Here is a 17,064-nt window from a genome sequence, read left to right on the forward strand (position 1 = left end):
AAATAAAAATATATATTTTACATTTAAAATATAATAATTTTTTATAGTTTCTTTTCTAACAATGTAAAAAACAATGTCAAAAAATGCTTTTAAATCATCACATTTACACAAGTCTTTTCAGTTTCAGGTTTCTTCTCAATTTTGACAAAAACATTTTTGGCAAAATTGCCGCTGTCAATGCTGATCCTGATTGGTCCTTGTGCGTGCACTCGAAATGCTGAACCTTATAGAGCCAAGCTAGAGTTTGACTTTGTGGATAACATTACAGCCTTCATTAAAATATTAATATAGATAATCATTCACTTTTTATAATGTTGGGGTAATTTCTAGAAAATTTCTTTAAACTTCAAGATACAAAAACAAAAGGTTTAAATGGGGCATGAGTCACTTTTTTTGAGCTGTCAACAGGAGACAGGAGTCAACAGGTCAACAGGAGGGTTAAAAAACTTAAGTAACAGGTAATTTTTGTTTTTATCTTAAACAGAGCTACAAGAAGACTTCTGAACGGTAATTATTTTTCATTTTATAAATCACTTTTTTCATACGCATTTAATAGTATATTTGATATGCTTCAGTGAGTTACATTTATTGTATTATTTATTCAATAATCAATTTATATATTCAATAATCAATTTAATTGTCTTATATGTTCAGTTTTGATGTAATTTAAATACATTTATCATACATTTGTTCATTCTGTTAAATTAATAAACTTTATAAATAACTTTATAAATAAATGTAATATTTTTTTCAGAATTTTTTGTTATATTACATTATATTTAAAAATATGTATATTATGAAGTAAAAAAAAAAATCTGCGGGTTTTTGTGTGTCAATTTCCATTATCAAGCTGGATTACAAATTAAATATCATAATTTTAATACACAATCACATCTGTTATGACAGTGACAGTTTATTTATATAGCACAATTAAAAACTAATGCTAAATTAGTAAATTATTGACATTAGCTACCAAGACCCAGATTGTTCAACTACTAGTTTATACATACTTTTACACACTGAAAATACTAGTTATAATTACATACTTTGAATTAAGTTGTATTTTAGATTTTTCTTAATTTAAAGAAGAGCAAAACCTAATTCTTTCTTGTTTCAAGACAAAAATGAATATTAAATGTTAAGTTTTGATAAGTTGGATGTTTATTGTCAATTTCAGGAAAAATAACTCTCTGTGTTTCTGTCTCAGGATGGACTGTACAGTTCAGGATCCAGTGGAAATCTCGGAGTCTTTGATAGATGTGGCCAAACACCTCGGCTCGCTCAAGTTCAGAGTATGGGAGAAAATGCAGAGCGCAGTCACTTACAGTAAGAGCAAACTCACCTCCGCTCTCTCTGCATAACACATAACATATGCTCTGGTGGATCTGTGAAATATGAAGAAATTAGGCCATAAAAAGATTCACAAGTAGTTATTCTATTCACCATATCCTCTGCATACGAGTGGACGCAGTCATTTGAATGTTTTTGGCTTGAGCCTTCCGGTCTCAATCACTTGCATTCATTCTTAGATGATAAAAACAGCTCGTTTTGCTGCTTGATGTTGCAAACTGATATTTTCATATTGCATTGTTCTACTTTGTCTGAAAAATCATGCAAATTCTTGTTTGTAAAGGGAGTAGTTTGACCATTTTTTGCCGTTCATTATTCCCAGTCATTTCGCTCATAGGCAACTGAATTGGAAAACAATCACAAAAACGAGCGCACTTCCGCGTTGAAGATCGTTTTTCCCCTAGTGATATGTATTTAATTTACTTATTCGTTTTCTACATTTTATTTAATAATTTGTCATCAGAGATGAGTCAATTTAAACTGCTATAATTAAAATAAAAAGAAAAAAACTCTGTTAAAAAGCACTGTGAAAATATTTGAAAAATAATTCATGGAAAAAATCATGGTGTATATACACTGCATTCCTGACAAGTCTTGTCGCCTATTCAAGTTTTAGGAACAACAAATAATAACTGGACTTCTAGTTGATCATTTGGTATCAGAAGTGGCTTATATGAAAGGCAAAGGCCTCTAGATTATGCTTATTTTAGCAAAATAAAATATGATCATGCCTTGATTTTTAATTATTAAAATAGGACAGTAGAGTCTGACTTGTCACGTAACAGAACTAACGTACATTATAGAATATAAAGTCATGCTGCAGTGGAAAAATAATTAATATTGTGTATGACTCCCATGAGCTTGAAGGACTGCATCCATACATCTCTGGAGTGACTCCAATAACTTGTACATAACTCATCTGAAATGACAAAGAAAGCGTTCTTGCAGGACTCCCAGAGTTTATCAAGATTCTTTGGATTCATCTTCAATGCCGCCTCCTTCATCTTACAATAATGTTCATGTCTGGTGTCTGGGCTGTCAAATCCTGGAGCACTTTGATCTTCTTTGCTTTCAGGATCTTTGATGTGGAGGCTGAAGTATGAGAAGGAGCGCTATCCTGCTGAAGAATTTGCCCTCTCCTGTGGTTTGTAAAGTGATTGGCGGCACAAATGTCTTGATACCTCAGGATGTTGATGTTGCTATCCACTCTGCAGATCATTCGTACACCCCCATACTCAATATAACCCCAAACCATGATTTATCCTTTACCACACTTGACTGATTTCTATGAGAATCATGCGGGTTCCAGTTGGTCTTCTGCAGTATTTGTGACGATTGGGATACAGTTCAGCAGATGATTCATCAGAAAAAATCTACCTTCTGCCACTTTTCCAAATGATCAACTTGAAGTTATTATTTGTTGCTCTTAAAAATGGGATCGACGACAAGACTGTCAGGTAGTAAAAACAACATTAACAGCAAAACAAGTTTAACTCAATAACATTAACAAAATTATCTTTTAAAGTTTAACATATCTTTTATATGTAGTGCTCAGCATAAATGGGAACACCCCCTTTAAAATTGCATATTTCATCACATTTTCAGTGAACTAAGCCACTAAATAATAAACTTTTTTTTTTTTTAAAGATGAAAACTGATCGTATTTTTTGTCTGTTCGGCATATACATATTTATAGATAGATAGATAGATAGATAGATAGATAGATAGATAGATAGATAGATAGATAGATAGATAGATAGATAGATAGATAGATAGATAGATAGATAGATAGATAGATAGATAGATAGATAGATAGATAGATAGATAGATAGATAGATGGATGGATGGATGGATGGGTGGGTGGGTGGGTGGGTGGGTGGGTGGGTATGTGGTTGGTTTGATGGATGGATAGATAGATAAATAATAAATAATAAAACTTTGAACGACGATAAGACTCTTGTCAGGTAGTGTACTGTATAACACAATAAAACACTAAATAATAAACTTTTTTTTTAAAGATGAAAACTGATCGTATTTTTTGTCTTTTCGGCAGATAGATAGATGGATGGATGGATGGATGGATGGATTTATGGAGGGATGGATGGATGGATGGATGATGGATGGAGGGATGGATGGATGGATGGATTGATAAATGGATGGGTGTGTGGGTGGGTGGGTATGTGGTTGGTTTGATAGATAGATAGATAGATAGATAGATAGATAGATAGATAGATAGATAGATAGATAGATAGATAGATAGATAGATAGATAGACAATATTTTATTATAATTATTTATGAGTGCATGAGTGTAAAGAGCCGCTTTGTTTTCTTTTGTATTGTAATTCTTGATTGGCCTCTGGGTGGAGTACAGCTCTGAATAAACAAATAGGGAAACGGTAAGAGGGACGCAGGTGTGTAATCAAGGGGAGCACATCATTTTTTGACCGTGGATGACTGTGAGCATGGAAAACCATCCTATTTGATTCATGAGTGCATTATACAATGGATCTGTGAGTAGAAAATGCAGCTGTACTTACAGTATGATAGGCTAATAAACCCAGAACAGCAGTATGTTGGCGGATGATCTTTATTGATTGGACCTCTCACTTTAGAAATGCTTAAGTGACAATACTGGTGGTGTTTGTGTCACTACAATAAGCATCCAATTAAACCACTACCCGAAAGCTCACCTCGCCAATGTTTTCATATTTAACTCTGAACACCTCTCCAACTCTTCCCCCAGCTCCAGTGATCCTGGACCCAAACACGGCTGACGTGTGTGTGTCTCTATCCGACGACCTCACCACCATCCGCTACAGTGAAGAAGAGCAGCTCCTGCCTGAAAACCCAGAGCGCTTCAGCTTCTACGAGTGTGTCCTGGGCTCAGAGGGCTTGGTCTCGGGGCGGCACAGCTGGGACGTGGAGGTAGGAGACTGCAGCGAATGGGCTTTAGGGGTGGTCAAAGAGAGCGTTCAACGCAAAGAGTGGTTTCCTCCGAGTCCTGAGCGCGGTATGTGGACTGTGGGGCTGTACGGAGGAGAGTATCGCGCTCGGACGCCCACCAGCGCTCCTCTCAAACTCAAGAAGAAGCCGCAGAAGATCCGCGTTCAGCTGGACTGTGAAGCCGGTAGAGTCACGTTCTCCGACGCCGCTGATAACTCAATTATATACAAGTATAAGAATAAGTTCACTGAGAAGATGTTTCCGTATTTCTCCAACACTTGTAAAAGGCATCCAATGCATATTTTAGCAGAGAAGGTGTCGGTGTACACGGAGTAATGAGAGTGATACGTGCAGATATTACTGTTTTTAAGGAAATAATTAGTTAATTTGCATAATTAACCTAGTTGAGCCTTTAAATTGCACTTTAAGCTGAATATTAAGAGCAAAACAACTAAGAAAATATTATATAGCCTACAGTCATCATGGTAAAGACAAAAGTAATTAGATGCTACTGGTTTTAAGGAAATAATTAGATAACTTTCCTAATTACCCTGGTTAAGCCTTTAAATTGCACTGAATGTTAGTGTCTTAGGCTATACTGTTGTCTAACGGATCACAAATCTCACGGTTCCAGGGTTCATACGGTCCTGGAAAACCTGGAAAAGTCATGAAATTTTGACAAGGCATTTTCCAGGCCTGGAAAAGTTTTTTTTTTTAAAGATTTATTTCTGGCTTTTTTGCCTTTTATTGAGAGGATAGAACAGTATTTTTGAAAGGAAATAAAGTGGGAGAGAGAGAGGGGATAGGGACGGGAATTGTCCTCGAGTCGGGATTTGAACTCGGGACGCCCTGAGGTGCTACTGCACCATATGTCAGTGCACTAACCACTAGGCAATTGCGCTGACAAGCCTGGAAAAGTTTTGGAAAAAAATAATCCCAAAATGTTTTGGAAAAGTCATGGAAATTTGTATAACAAATATCTGTGTACTTAATATATTTGAGATGATAATATTGGGTAAATTTCAAATACAATTAACATGTCTATCCCTTCACATGACACTCTCTGTGTGGGGCAAAAAGCAACTTGCAGTTTCAGCTTCACCTCTTTCACTTGCATTCATCGTAATTGAAGATACATTTTGAGTGTCATGTCCAGAAACAGTCTCTAACTACAGAGGTAAGATAATGTGGGTGCTAAAGGCTAATTTGTGCTTATTCAATAAGTCTTATGAAAACACAAGCCAACATTTCTAAAAGATTTTCACACAAATTATTTTGTAAAAACTATTTAAAAGATATTAAATTAACAAACATATATTTTCACATTTGATATTGATATGCTGTAATAAATTTAAACATACATTTTTTTCTTATTTACCGCATATACGTAGACATTACATGAAACATTAGGTCATCAATATTTACCTGAAGGTTTTGGAAAAGTCATGGAAAAGCCCTGGAGTTTTAGTAGTCAAAGTGTTTATGAACCCTGGGTTCAGACCACATTGTGCTTTTTTTAGTCAAGGATCAGACCATTTTTCAGATCATCCAAAAAGTGGAAGAGACAAATGTCATTTGCTTTCCATTTATTACAAACACAGCACTGCAAGACACTTTTGGTTTTAACAAACAGAACAGAACCTGTCATTTTATTAAGAATAAAATGAAGACATAATCAGCTGAATAAAAATAAACTATAAAATATTCAGTACTGTGAAAAATTCCCTGTAACCACTGTTGCTGATGATACTAAATGTAGAAATCTAACATAATTCTTACACCCATATTTATTTTTAGTCTCATTTTCAATAAATAATTGAGTTATTCACTGGTAACACTTCATGTTTCATTGCTAGATGATCATTTTTGAAGAATTATTCAGTGGCATATCTTTAATGGCGTGTTCACCGATTGTTTAAATAATCTAATTGCTGCCTACAACTTTCATTTTTGAGTTTCAAGTAAAATGCATATGACCTTGATTTTAATCTTTACCATAAACATCAGTGGTTATATCTAAACTATAAACTGTTATCCCAGTACTGCTGTGTAATTTGACTGTTTGTAACTTCATAACTAACTCAAAAGTCTAAAGGCTGAATCTCTTTTTTTGATTTTTGCATTTTTCAAACAAAGATTTGAATGCAGCCATATGAAGTATTAATAAACATTTGCAAATCACCATCATTTATAACTTGCTGCATGGTTTTTAAAATCCCGTACTTTCAATGATTAATCGTGCAGCTTAACCTGAATGCATTAATGCAGACTAAACAAGAGGTGACAGAAAACACCTTTAATAACCTATAAACCCAACACATCCCGAATAACCTGCCACAAGGTCTTCCGTCATTATATTTTACAGGAAAAAGTACTAAATGCTTTCATACAAGTGATTTGAATAATGCAAGAGGCGGTCTCTCTGTTAATGTTACAAATTTAGGATTAATCTACCAGTAAAAATAAAATGCATTAATCTGCGGGCCGCGTGTGTTCTGAATCATGGGCTGTCATCCAAATGAATCACGGATCAAACGGGATCCGTTACACCCCAGTATCTTATTAGTAAATTACTAGTAAAATATTATGTACTGTCGTCATGGAAAAGACAAAAGAAATTAGTTTTTAAAACTATTTGTGAAAGAGATGAATTAGTTAACAAACTACAGTTTTAGAGATAAGAGTTAACTGATCTAGTTAAGCCTTTACTTTGTGCACTTTAAGCTGAATACTAGCATTTTGCAAAGTAACTAAAATATTCTGTACTATAATTATGGCAAAGCTGCTAACTCAATTATATATATATAATTTACAGAGAAGATGTTCCTGTATTTCTCTAACACTTTTAAAAGGCATCCATTGCATATTTTAGCAGAGAAGATGTCCGTGTATGCGTAGTATAGATGTTTAATGACAGAGGAACAAATTAGATACTGCCGTTTTTTTAATTATTTCTAATTATTTAACTTGCCTACTTAACCTAGTTAAGCCTTTAAATTTCACTTTAAGCTGAATACTAGTACCTTGCAAAACAACTAGTAAAATATAAACTGTCATTATGGCAAAGACAAAAAAATCAGTTACATGCTACCATAATTAAAAAAATAATTGGTTAACTTCCCTAATTAAACCAGGTTGTTAAATTGCACTTTTTTGCATTAAATCTTAGTACCTTATAGTAGTCGTAATAATAATAATAATAATAATTATAATTATTATTATTATTATAATAATAGTAATTCCTTACATTTTATATATAGCGCTTTTCTGGGCACTCAAAGCGCTTTACACATTTTTGGGTGAATCTCCTCATCCATCACCAGTGCTGAGTAAATAATTAGTAGAATATTATGTACTACAATCATGGCAAATACCAAAAGCATTAGAAATAATAGTCAATAAAAATTAGTTAATAAAACTATTGATAAACATCACTTGGGAGTCACCCTTATCTTGGATGACCTGTGTGTGAGTACATTATTGGGAATGCTTTGTTTTGTTTGAACAATCTCATTGAGTCACTTAATTGTTTTGTACAATACTCAAGAATTGTGTTGATTCAGCTCATTTCTCTAAACATTTATATGAAATCAATATTCTTTTTTTTTTTTTTTTTGATGAACAAAGTTGACAGTATGACAATATAAAGAGCTCTGTCACTTTCTATTCAATTCATCATTAAAAAAAGAAAAGAAAAGCTAATTAAAAGCTTTTCTTTTTTAAAGAAGAAAAAGCATTGAACGGTAGTGTTATGTCAGTGCAGTCTTCTCTCAGTATTTATCAGAGTGTGTGTTCATACAGCAGATGTGGCTCTCAGATTGACATTTCCACCTGTCCGGCGTAATCAGCCAACAGATCAACAGGTGTCTTTAAACACTTTCCTAAGTACTTTGTCATGCATATAATCATGACAAGACAGTATTTTTAAAGCATTTGAATTTCCATGTGTATGTGTTTATAACAATTCACGGTGTTATTTTACTCTAATACTAAATGCCACATAATTAATAACTTCTGCAATGTTTCTTCTGCCTTGCATTTCCATAAATAAGCACTTTAAGGTTTCCATAAGGTTTCTTTCTTTTATTTTCTCTGTTCATGACGGTAGGTGCTTTTTTTATTATTAAAGTTGAAGCTTTTATTTTTGCAGAAGCTTTTATCATCGATACATTTTCAACAGTAAAACCATGAATCATTTACTGTCACGAATACTGTCATTTTACTTTCATTTTCTCAGATTAGTTAATAAATGCTGTTTGCACTGATTTTTGAGTAATAGTATGTTAGACTGTATTTTTTTTAATGATTATAGAGATTTAAATATTGATTTGTTTTCTTGTCACATGATGTGCCTATTTTGCTAGTTTTGGAAAGATGGAAATGCTTTACTTAGGCATTACTTTTTTTTCTTATTTTCTGTTTTTGACCGCGGACACTTTAAACTGTGGAGCATTTCAGTTTGCTAATGCTTTTATTTAAAAAATGTGCTATAAATGTCTGTATATGCTGTCAAAACCACACCAGCTGCAAGTAATTTGACTTCTCTTTGTGGATTGTGGAATTACATTAATATTTTATTATTTTGTTGTTGGAATAAATGCCTAAATTCAGAGTCTTTTCTGTGTTATTCAGTTTTTATCTCATAATTCTGACTTTTTTGTGTGTAATTCAGTTTTTATCTCATAATTCTGACTTTTTTGTGTGTAATTCAGTTTTTATCTCATAATTCTGACTTTTTCTGTGCAATTCAGAGTTTTTATCTCATAATTCTGACTTTTTTGTGTGTAATTCAGTTTTTATCTCATAATTCTGACTTTTTCTGTGCAATTCAGAGTTTTTATCTCATAATTCTGACTTTTTTGTGTGTAATTCAGTTTTTATCTCATAATTCTGACTTTTTTCTGTCCAATTCAGAGTTTTTATCTCATAATTCTGACTTTTTTGTGTGTTATTCAGTTTTTATCTCATAATTCTGACTTTTTTTCTGTGCAATTCAGAGTTTTTATCTCATAATTCTGACTTTTTTCTGTGCAATTCAGAGTTTGAATCTCATAATTCTGACTTTTTTGTGTGTTATTCAGTTTTTATCTCATAATTCTGACTTTTTTTCTGTGCAATTCAGAGTTTTTATCTCATAATTCTGACTTTTTTCTGTGCAATTCAGAGTTTGAATCTCATAATTCTGACTTTTTTGTGTGTTATTCAGTTTTTATCTCATAATTCTGACTTTTTTTCTGTGCAATTCAGAGTTTTTATCTCATAATTCTGACTTTTTTCTGTGCAATTCAGAGTTTGAATCTCATAATTCTGACTTTTTTGTGTGTAATTCTGACTTTTTCCCTGTGCAAATCAGTTTTTATCTCATAATTCTGACTTTTACCCTGTGCAAATCAGTTTTTATCTCATAATTCTGACTTTTTCCCTGTGTAATTCAGAGTTTTTATCTCATAATTCTGACTTTTTGTATAATTCAAAGTTTTATTCAATAATTCTGACTTTTTCTGTGAAATGTAGAATTTTTATCTCATAATCCAGACTTTATTTCTGTGAAATGTCAAGATTTTATCTCATAATTCTGACTTTTTTTTCCTGTGTAATTCAGAAATTTTCATTTCATAATTCTGACTTTTTCCTGTGGAATTCAGTGTTTTTATCATAATTCTGACTTTGTTTTGTGAAATTTTGAGATTTTATTTTAAGATTTTATCTCTACTGTAATTCAGAATTTTTACAGTGTCTTTTTTTAAACGGTATACTTACAGAGACTTTTTTATGGTGGAAAATCAGAGATTTTAATCTTAAAAATCTGAATTTTTTCCTGTGTGACTTCTTTTCTGTTGAATTCAGAGTTTTATCTCATAATTCAGTTTTTAGCTGTGTAATTCAAAACTAAAATTGACAAAATAAATCACACTTTCTTTTATCCATTTTATTAGTATTATTGAGGACATGCAAACCATGCACAAAAATGAAAAACAGACAAACGAAAAAATATTTACAGAATGAACACAAGAAGGTAGAAAAGACAATCCGCTGATGGCTTTCAGCTTCACTGACCTTCACCTTTAGCTGGGAAATATCTCACCAAAAATTACATCTAAATGGAGATTTCCAGCAAATACAGATTAAGACTACAAAAATGAATTGCAGGAATAGAAATCTCAAAAGAATTAAAAATGTTCATCTGGGTTCAAAAAGTGACCTTTCCTCACAGTAACACACTGGCTGTGTTGAATCTATAGATTGAGAGCACCAAATATGTCTTAGAAACATACAAAAGAATGATTTCTGATGGCTGTATTTGAGTCTGTAAATGGTGAATGCTGTAAAGCAGAAGTCTACAATCCAATGTTTTTTGCACTATTCTCAGATACAACATAGACAAACCTTGGGATAACAGTTACTTTAATAAAATATCTTAGCACTAAGACCATCAGTAGGTAGTTCATCTTTTTTTCATCATTTAAAGCACAAACAGTGATGAAGTGCAGCTCTTAAAGGTAAAGTGCACCATTTCTGCATCATTATTAGTGCAGGAAAAACACTTGCCCTTTAAATGTCTGGTCACAAGAGGAAAGCACTGGTTCAAAGGCAGAACTAGTATGAATGGAAGCTTATTTCCACCACAGAACAAACTAAATCTCACAATTCTGACTTTTTTCCACTTTTGTAATTGTCTTTTTAAATAATTTTGGCATGATTTAGGAGTTTTCGTCTTCAAATTTGGATGTTTCATCTGATAACTGTGACTTCCTGTTGTGGGAATTCCACGTTTGTAATCTCACAATTTTTATTTTCTGTGGAATTCCGAGTATTTCATCTCATAATTCAGATTAGGAGAAACTCGAGTTTTCATAAAACAATTCTGACTTTTTCTTTGGAATTCTGACTGTTTCTTTCTAAGAATTGTAACATTTATTCTCACAGTTCTGACCTTTTTTTAGATTTTAGTTTTTCTATCTCATAATTCAAAATTTTATCTGGAAGTCAATTCATAATTCTGACATTTTCAAATGTGGATATTCAGAGATCTCATTATTCAGATTTTAAATCTCATAATATCTTATTCAGATTTTGTTCTGTTGAATTCAGTGTTATCTCATAATTCTGACTTTGTTTCCAATGAAAAAAAATGAATTGTGAGATAAAATCTTTGAAATACACAGAAAAAAGTCAGAATTATGAGATTAAAAACCTCTGAAATTCACAAAAAAAAAAAATCAGAATTATGAGATAAAAACTAAATTTTACAGTAAAAACCTAATCTAATATTCATAGACAAAAAAAGTCAGAATTATGAGATAAAAACTCTGAATTCCACTTTAAAAGTCTGAATTATGAGATAAAAACTCTTAAATTCACTGAATAAAAGTCAGAATTATAAGACTAAATATTTGAATACCACAAGAAAAAATCTGAATTATGAGAAACTCAATTCCACAAGAAAAAAATTAAATGAGATTAAAAAATATGAATTCAAAGAAAAATTTTAATTTATTTTTTAGATTAGATTAAAAATAATTTTTTTTCCACCTGTGCAATTTAGAGTTCTAATGTCACAATTCAGACTTTTTTAGTAAAATTATAGTCTTGATCTTTTTTGAGAACTTTGAGTGGAAGAAAACCTTTGATAAATGTAAACTCAGAATTCCAAAAAAGAAAAAAGGGAAAATTTTCTTATTTTGTGGAAATCTAATAAATAGTTTACATTCGTACACATAGTCTCGTGTAACTCTGACATTTCGTCTCATAATTTATTTTTTGCTGTAGAATTCAGCATTTTCATAACTTAATTCTGACTTTAATTCTGAGTTTGCTACCAAAAAGTCAGAATTGTAAAATAATAATAATAATAAATAAAGGCAACTTTGAATTCATGAATCTACAGCGCAAATAAACTTCCATGAGAATGAGATCCATTCATTAGTTCACAAACACACGACAACCACTATATCCGTCTCCACGCCATCAATGCTACACTAAAGCAGAATGGATTGTGGGTAATTCCGATGGAGGAACATGCTACATTATGAGTGAGTCTGAGCAGAGGACGAGGCAGAATAATAGAGTGAATATGGAGAGCTATATCGAGTCGCTGCATAGCCTATTGGTCATGGCGAGTTTATGGAGTTATTGGGATTATTATTTGATGATGTAAAAGAGGAAGCTGCTGGGATTAGAGCTTCATGACAGGGATGTGATGTTAGAACGGCCTCCAGGTGGCGCTACAATCTTCTGTGCCGTACGCCTGGGGATGTGGTCGTCCATCTGAGTGCCTGCGTAAAAGGAAACGTGTGTTTGGATACAGTTTACTTTCTTTTTTTCGTAAGAGTGCAAAAAAACATAAAGCAAACACAAAAACGGCAATAAAAAAAACCCCAGATGTGTATAAACAGCAATGACATTCATAATAATATTGGTAAATTTAAAATGGAACTTGGGATTCATTGTCATAATAATATTATTAAAAAGTAGACATTCTGTGACCATGGCAACAGTAACAACAATATTCAAGGTAATAATCAGAACTGCAGTATAATTATGACTACGCCATGGTCATGTTTTTTCTAGTACTAAATAGTATTTTACTAGTATTAAATTTGATATATTACCAGGGCTGAGATATTTTGATCTTAAAGGCCTCTTTTTAATATATATATATGTAGGTTTTTTTCACATGATTCACAGTTTTTTTTAATTTAATTTTATTGGATTTATACAATTTATTTATTAATTAAAGAAAATAATTGTTTTATTTTATTTACTTAAAGAGGATAACATTTTGTTTGTCAAAAAAAAAAAAAAAAAAAAAAAAGGGCAACAATTGGTCAAAAAATAAATGGTTTTATTTGTTGTGATTTACAAATCAGGGTTGATAAATGTTTTCCTGTCATTTAAATCTAAAATGCCAAAAAAAAAAAAAAAAAAGCTGCGATCATCATACTTTTGTATTGCGATGCAGAGAAATGGAAAGTTAAATAAAAAAGAGTGGGCGTGGCTGGGTTTTTCTACTGCAGGCTGAAGAGATGTAGTAAAGTAGGCATTTCATTCAGAAATATTGGGAAAGGGGTTTTAGAAGAGTTATTGCAATCGAGCAGACTCCTCTTCACCATTTCTGTTTTTTTGTCAAAACTGACGGTTGGTCAAGCTGACTTGGTAGTTAAGTATGTTTGAGCCATTACCTTAAAATCACGTCGTATGACAAACTAACTAAAAACAACCATGAAGTGCATTTTTAGATTTCTATTTAAGATTAGAAGAGCAAACTTTATTATTTCTCAATGACATGCACAGATGACTTGTTCACCACAAAACTAGCAAAGTGAGCAAACAAAATCAATCTAGTTAGTTTAGATTTCTTTGGGGCTTTTGTATCAGACCTTGCAAAATAAATAAATAAATAAATAAATAAATAAATAAATAAATAAATATATATATATATATATATATATATATATATATATATATATATATATATATATATTTTTTTTTTTTTTTTTTTTTTTTTTGTATATATTGTATAATTTTTTAAATAGACATTTACAAACATACACAAACTACCGGTCAAAAAGTTTGGGGTCAATTTTTTAATTTTTATTATTAATTTTATTTAATACTTTAAATAAAATCATTCTGTTCATCATGGTGGCATTTATTAAATGTAAAAAAAATTATTTAGTTATTTGTTAAATATTTTTTCAGTACTTTTTGTATGCAGTTTCAAATTAATACTCAGTAGTCATTATTGCTATTATTACTATTCATTCATTTTCTTTTCGGCTTAGTCCCTTTATTAATCAGGGGTTGCCACAGCGGAATGAACCACCAACTTATCCAGCATATGCTTTATGCAGTGGATGCCTTTCCAGCTGCAACCATCACTGGGAAACACTCATACACCCATACACTTCTATTTACAAACATACTCTCTCTCTCTCTCTCTCTCTCTCTCTCTCTCTCTCTCTCTCTCTCTCTCTCTCTCTCTCTCTCTCTCTATATATATATATATATTGTCAAATCCACAACTAATAAATCAGGTTAAATTGACCATTTAATAATGATAATGATAATAATAATAATAATAAAAGTAATTTAAAATGAACAAAAAACTTAACGTACATGTGCACGCTCTTAAAAAACAAAAAGGTGTTTACCAGATAAAGTGAATCCAGACTGGTGTAAATTTCTGGTCGGGCCCAACGGGGTCTTTCCTGGACATGAGGGCCCTCTAGTGGTGGGAGTGGCAGGAACAGATTTAGTCATGCTGATGACATCATGAACAGGACCGTCATAGTTTCCTCGAGGAACGCCACGAGCATCAGCCATCTGAACAATACATCAAAAACAACAATCAGCTTTATATGTACAGCATTACAATAAACAATGACAAAAAAGTTGTTTATCTAAAAATTGAAAAGTACTCATGATCCTTACTGTTGAACACAAAATATGACATTTCGAAAGATATTATAAACTGGTATCTATTACTTCCATAGTAGGTAAAAAAAATACTATGAAAGTCAGTGGTTAGCTGTTTACAGCATTCTTGTGTTTGTTAAACAGAATAGAATTACTACCGCAAACAGGTTTAAAGCAAGTGGAGGGTAAGTAAATTTTTGTTTTGAATCAGTTGTTTGATGAGTGTTTACCCTGCCGCGGGCCTTGATTCTCTTGTATACATAGTCCGGATAGGCTTTTCTGGGAATGAAGCGTCCTGAACCTTCCATCACACTAAGAGTACCATCCTCCAGAACAATCCTGCCTTGACTGATCACCAGCACCGGGAAACCACGACACTCCATTCCCTCGAAAATATTCACCTCCACTGTCTGAAACAGTCACACAGAAATGAATGATGAACACACTCACATTATAGTAAATATTAGTTATATTGGAATTTAGCGATGTGTGTACTGACATCATCAAGTATTCCATTTACATAAAAATAAAAGATTTAAATATAAAAAGACATCAAGATGAGATGTTTTCACAGTATTTTGTATGTGTGTATGAATAAATGAATGATTGTATATTTGTATGAATGTATGTATAAATGATTTCATGTGTTTGGATGTATGTATGAATGAATGAATGTATTAATGAATTTGTATGAATGTATGTTTGTATGTATAAATGAATTCATGTGTTTGTATGTATGTATTTATGTATGAATGAATAAATGAATGAAAGAATTATTGTATGTTTGTATGTATGAATGAATGAATGCATTTGTATGAATGTGTGTTTGTATGTATAAATGTATGTATAAATGAATTAATGTGTATGTATGTATGTATGAATGTATATATATGTATAATGAATTAATGTGTTGTATGCATATATGAATGAATGAACATGAATAAATGTTTGTATGAATGAATGCGTTTGTATGTATATAAGTATGAATATATGTATGCATGAATAAATGTATGAATGTTTGTATGAATGAGTGAATGATTGATTGTATGTGTGCATGAATGTATGTTTGTATGCATGCACACAAGAATTAATGTATGAATTTTTGTATGTATAAATGAATGCATGAATGATTGCATGTGTATGAATGTATGTTTGTATGTATGTATAATTGAATGATTGTATGAATGAACGATTGTATGTATGAATGAATGTATGTCTGTATGTATGTATGTATGGACGATTGTATGTATGAATGAAAGTTTGTATACATGAATGTATAAATAAATGTATGAATGAATGTATGTTTGTTTGTATGTATGTATGTATGTATGAATGCATTTGCATGAATGAATGAATGAATGAATGTATGTATGTATGTATGTATGTATGTATGTATGTATGTTTGTATGTATGTATGTATGTATGTATGTATGTATGTATGTATGTATGTATGAATAAATGAATGTTTGTATGCATGAATGAATATATAAATGAATGAATGAATGCATTTGTATGAATGTATGTATGTATAAATGAATGAATGTGTTTGTATGCATGTATGTATGTAATGTATGTATGTATGTTTGTACGTATGAATGAATGAATGTGTTTGTATGCATGTATGTATAAATGAATGTATGTTTGCATGTATGTATGAATGTATGTTTGTATGTATGAATATATGTATGCATGAATAAATGTTTGAATGTTTGTATGTCTGTATGAATGAATGAATTTATGAATGTTTGTATGCATGAATGAAAGTATGTTTGTATGAATGTATGAATCAGTGTATGTTTGTATGTATGCAAGAATAAATGTTTGTATGTTTGTATGAATGAATGAACGAACGTATGAATAAATGTTTGTATGTATGAATGAATGAATGTGTTTGTATGCATGTATGAACAGATGTATGTATGTATATATGTCTGTATGAATAAATTAATGTGTTTGTATGCATGAATGTATGAATAAATGGATGATTGTATGTATGTATGTATGTATGAATGAATGCGTATGTATGTATGTATGTATTTATTTATGAATGAATGAATGTATGTATGTATGTATGTATGAATGAATGTTTGTATGTATAAACACATGTATGTATGTGTGTATGAATGAATGAATGTGTATGTATGTATGTATGTATGAATGTTTGTATGTATGAAATAATTAATGAATAAACAACTAGAATAAATCCAAACCCATAAATTATTGTTACACTTAGCAAATTATATGAATTCTCCCAAATTAATCCCAAATGTCCCAAAAATAATAGTGATTTAATGTTGCACAGCTCTAGATCACATCCACAAAATATTTAAAGCAATATTTGAATGAGTACA

The 17,064-nt window shown here is 31.5% G+C and overlaps 2 protein-coding genes and 1 long non-coding RNA gene across 4 annotated transcripts in view; 2 read left to right on the forward strand and 1 right to left on the reverse strand.

Moving 5' to 3' along the window:
• Nucleotides 1-8,558, forward strand: part of LOC100334340 (E3 ubiquitin-protein ligase TRIM39) — a 17,109-nt gene extending 8,551 nt beyond the window's left edge. The window contains exons 4-6 of the mRNA XM_087276895.1: nt 485-507; nt 1,208-1,326; nt 4,095-8,558. Of these exons, the coding sequence (XP_087133021.1) occupies nt 485-507; nt 1,208-1,326; nt 4,095-4,630 (678 nt within the window). The 3' untranslated portion in view covers nt 4,631-8,558. The remainder of the gene's footprint in view (nt 1-484; nt 508-1,207; nt 1,327-4,094) is intronic.
• A 529-nt stretch (nt 8,559-9,087) lies between these two features.
• LOC147841551 (uncharacterized) lies at nt 9,088-11,402 on the forward strand. The gene is made up of 2 exons (XR_015504574.1): nt 9,088-9,209; nt 9,501-11,402. It is a non-coding gene; the product is annotated as an uncharacterized LOC147841551 (long non-coding RNA).
• The window catches only part of dpysl4 (dihydropyrimidinase like 4), a 39,292-nt gene continuing 32,430 nt past the window's right edge, over nt 10,203-17,064 (reverse strand). For both annotated transcript variants that reach the window (XM_087276892.1, XM_087276893.1), the window contains exons 12-14: nt 14,944-15,123; nt 14,449-14,620; nt 10,203-12,570 (exon numbers count right to left, since the gene is read on the reverse strand). In XM_087276892.1, the coding sequence (XP_087133018.1) occupies nt 12,479-12,570; nt 14,449-14,620; nt 14,944-15,123 (444 nt within the window). In that variant the 3' untranslated portion in view covers nt 10,203-12,478. The remainder of the gene's footprint in view (nt 12,571-14,448; nt 14,621-14,943; nt 15,124-17,064) is intronic.

This window comes from Danio rerio, chromosome 12 (genome assembly GCF_052040795.2).
Source record: "Danio rerio strain M-AB ecotype USA chromosome 12, GRCz13ab, whole genome shotgun sequence".
Taxonomy (NCBI): Eukaryota; Metazoa; Chordata; class Actinopteri; order Cypriniformes; family Danionidae; genus Danio; species Danio rerio.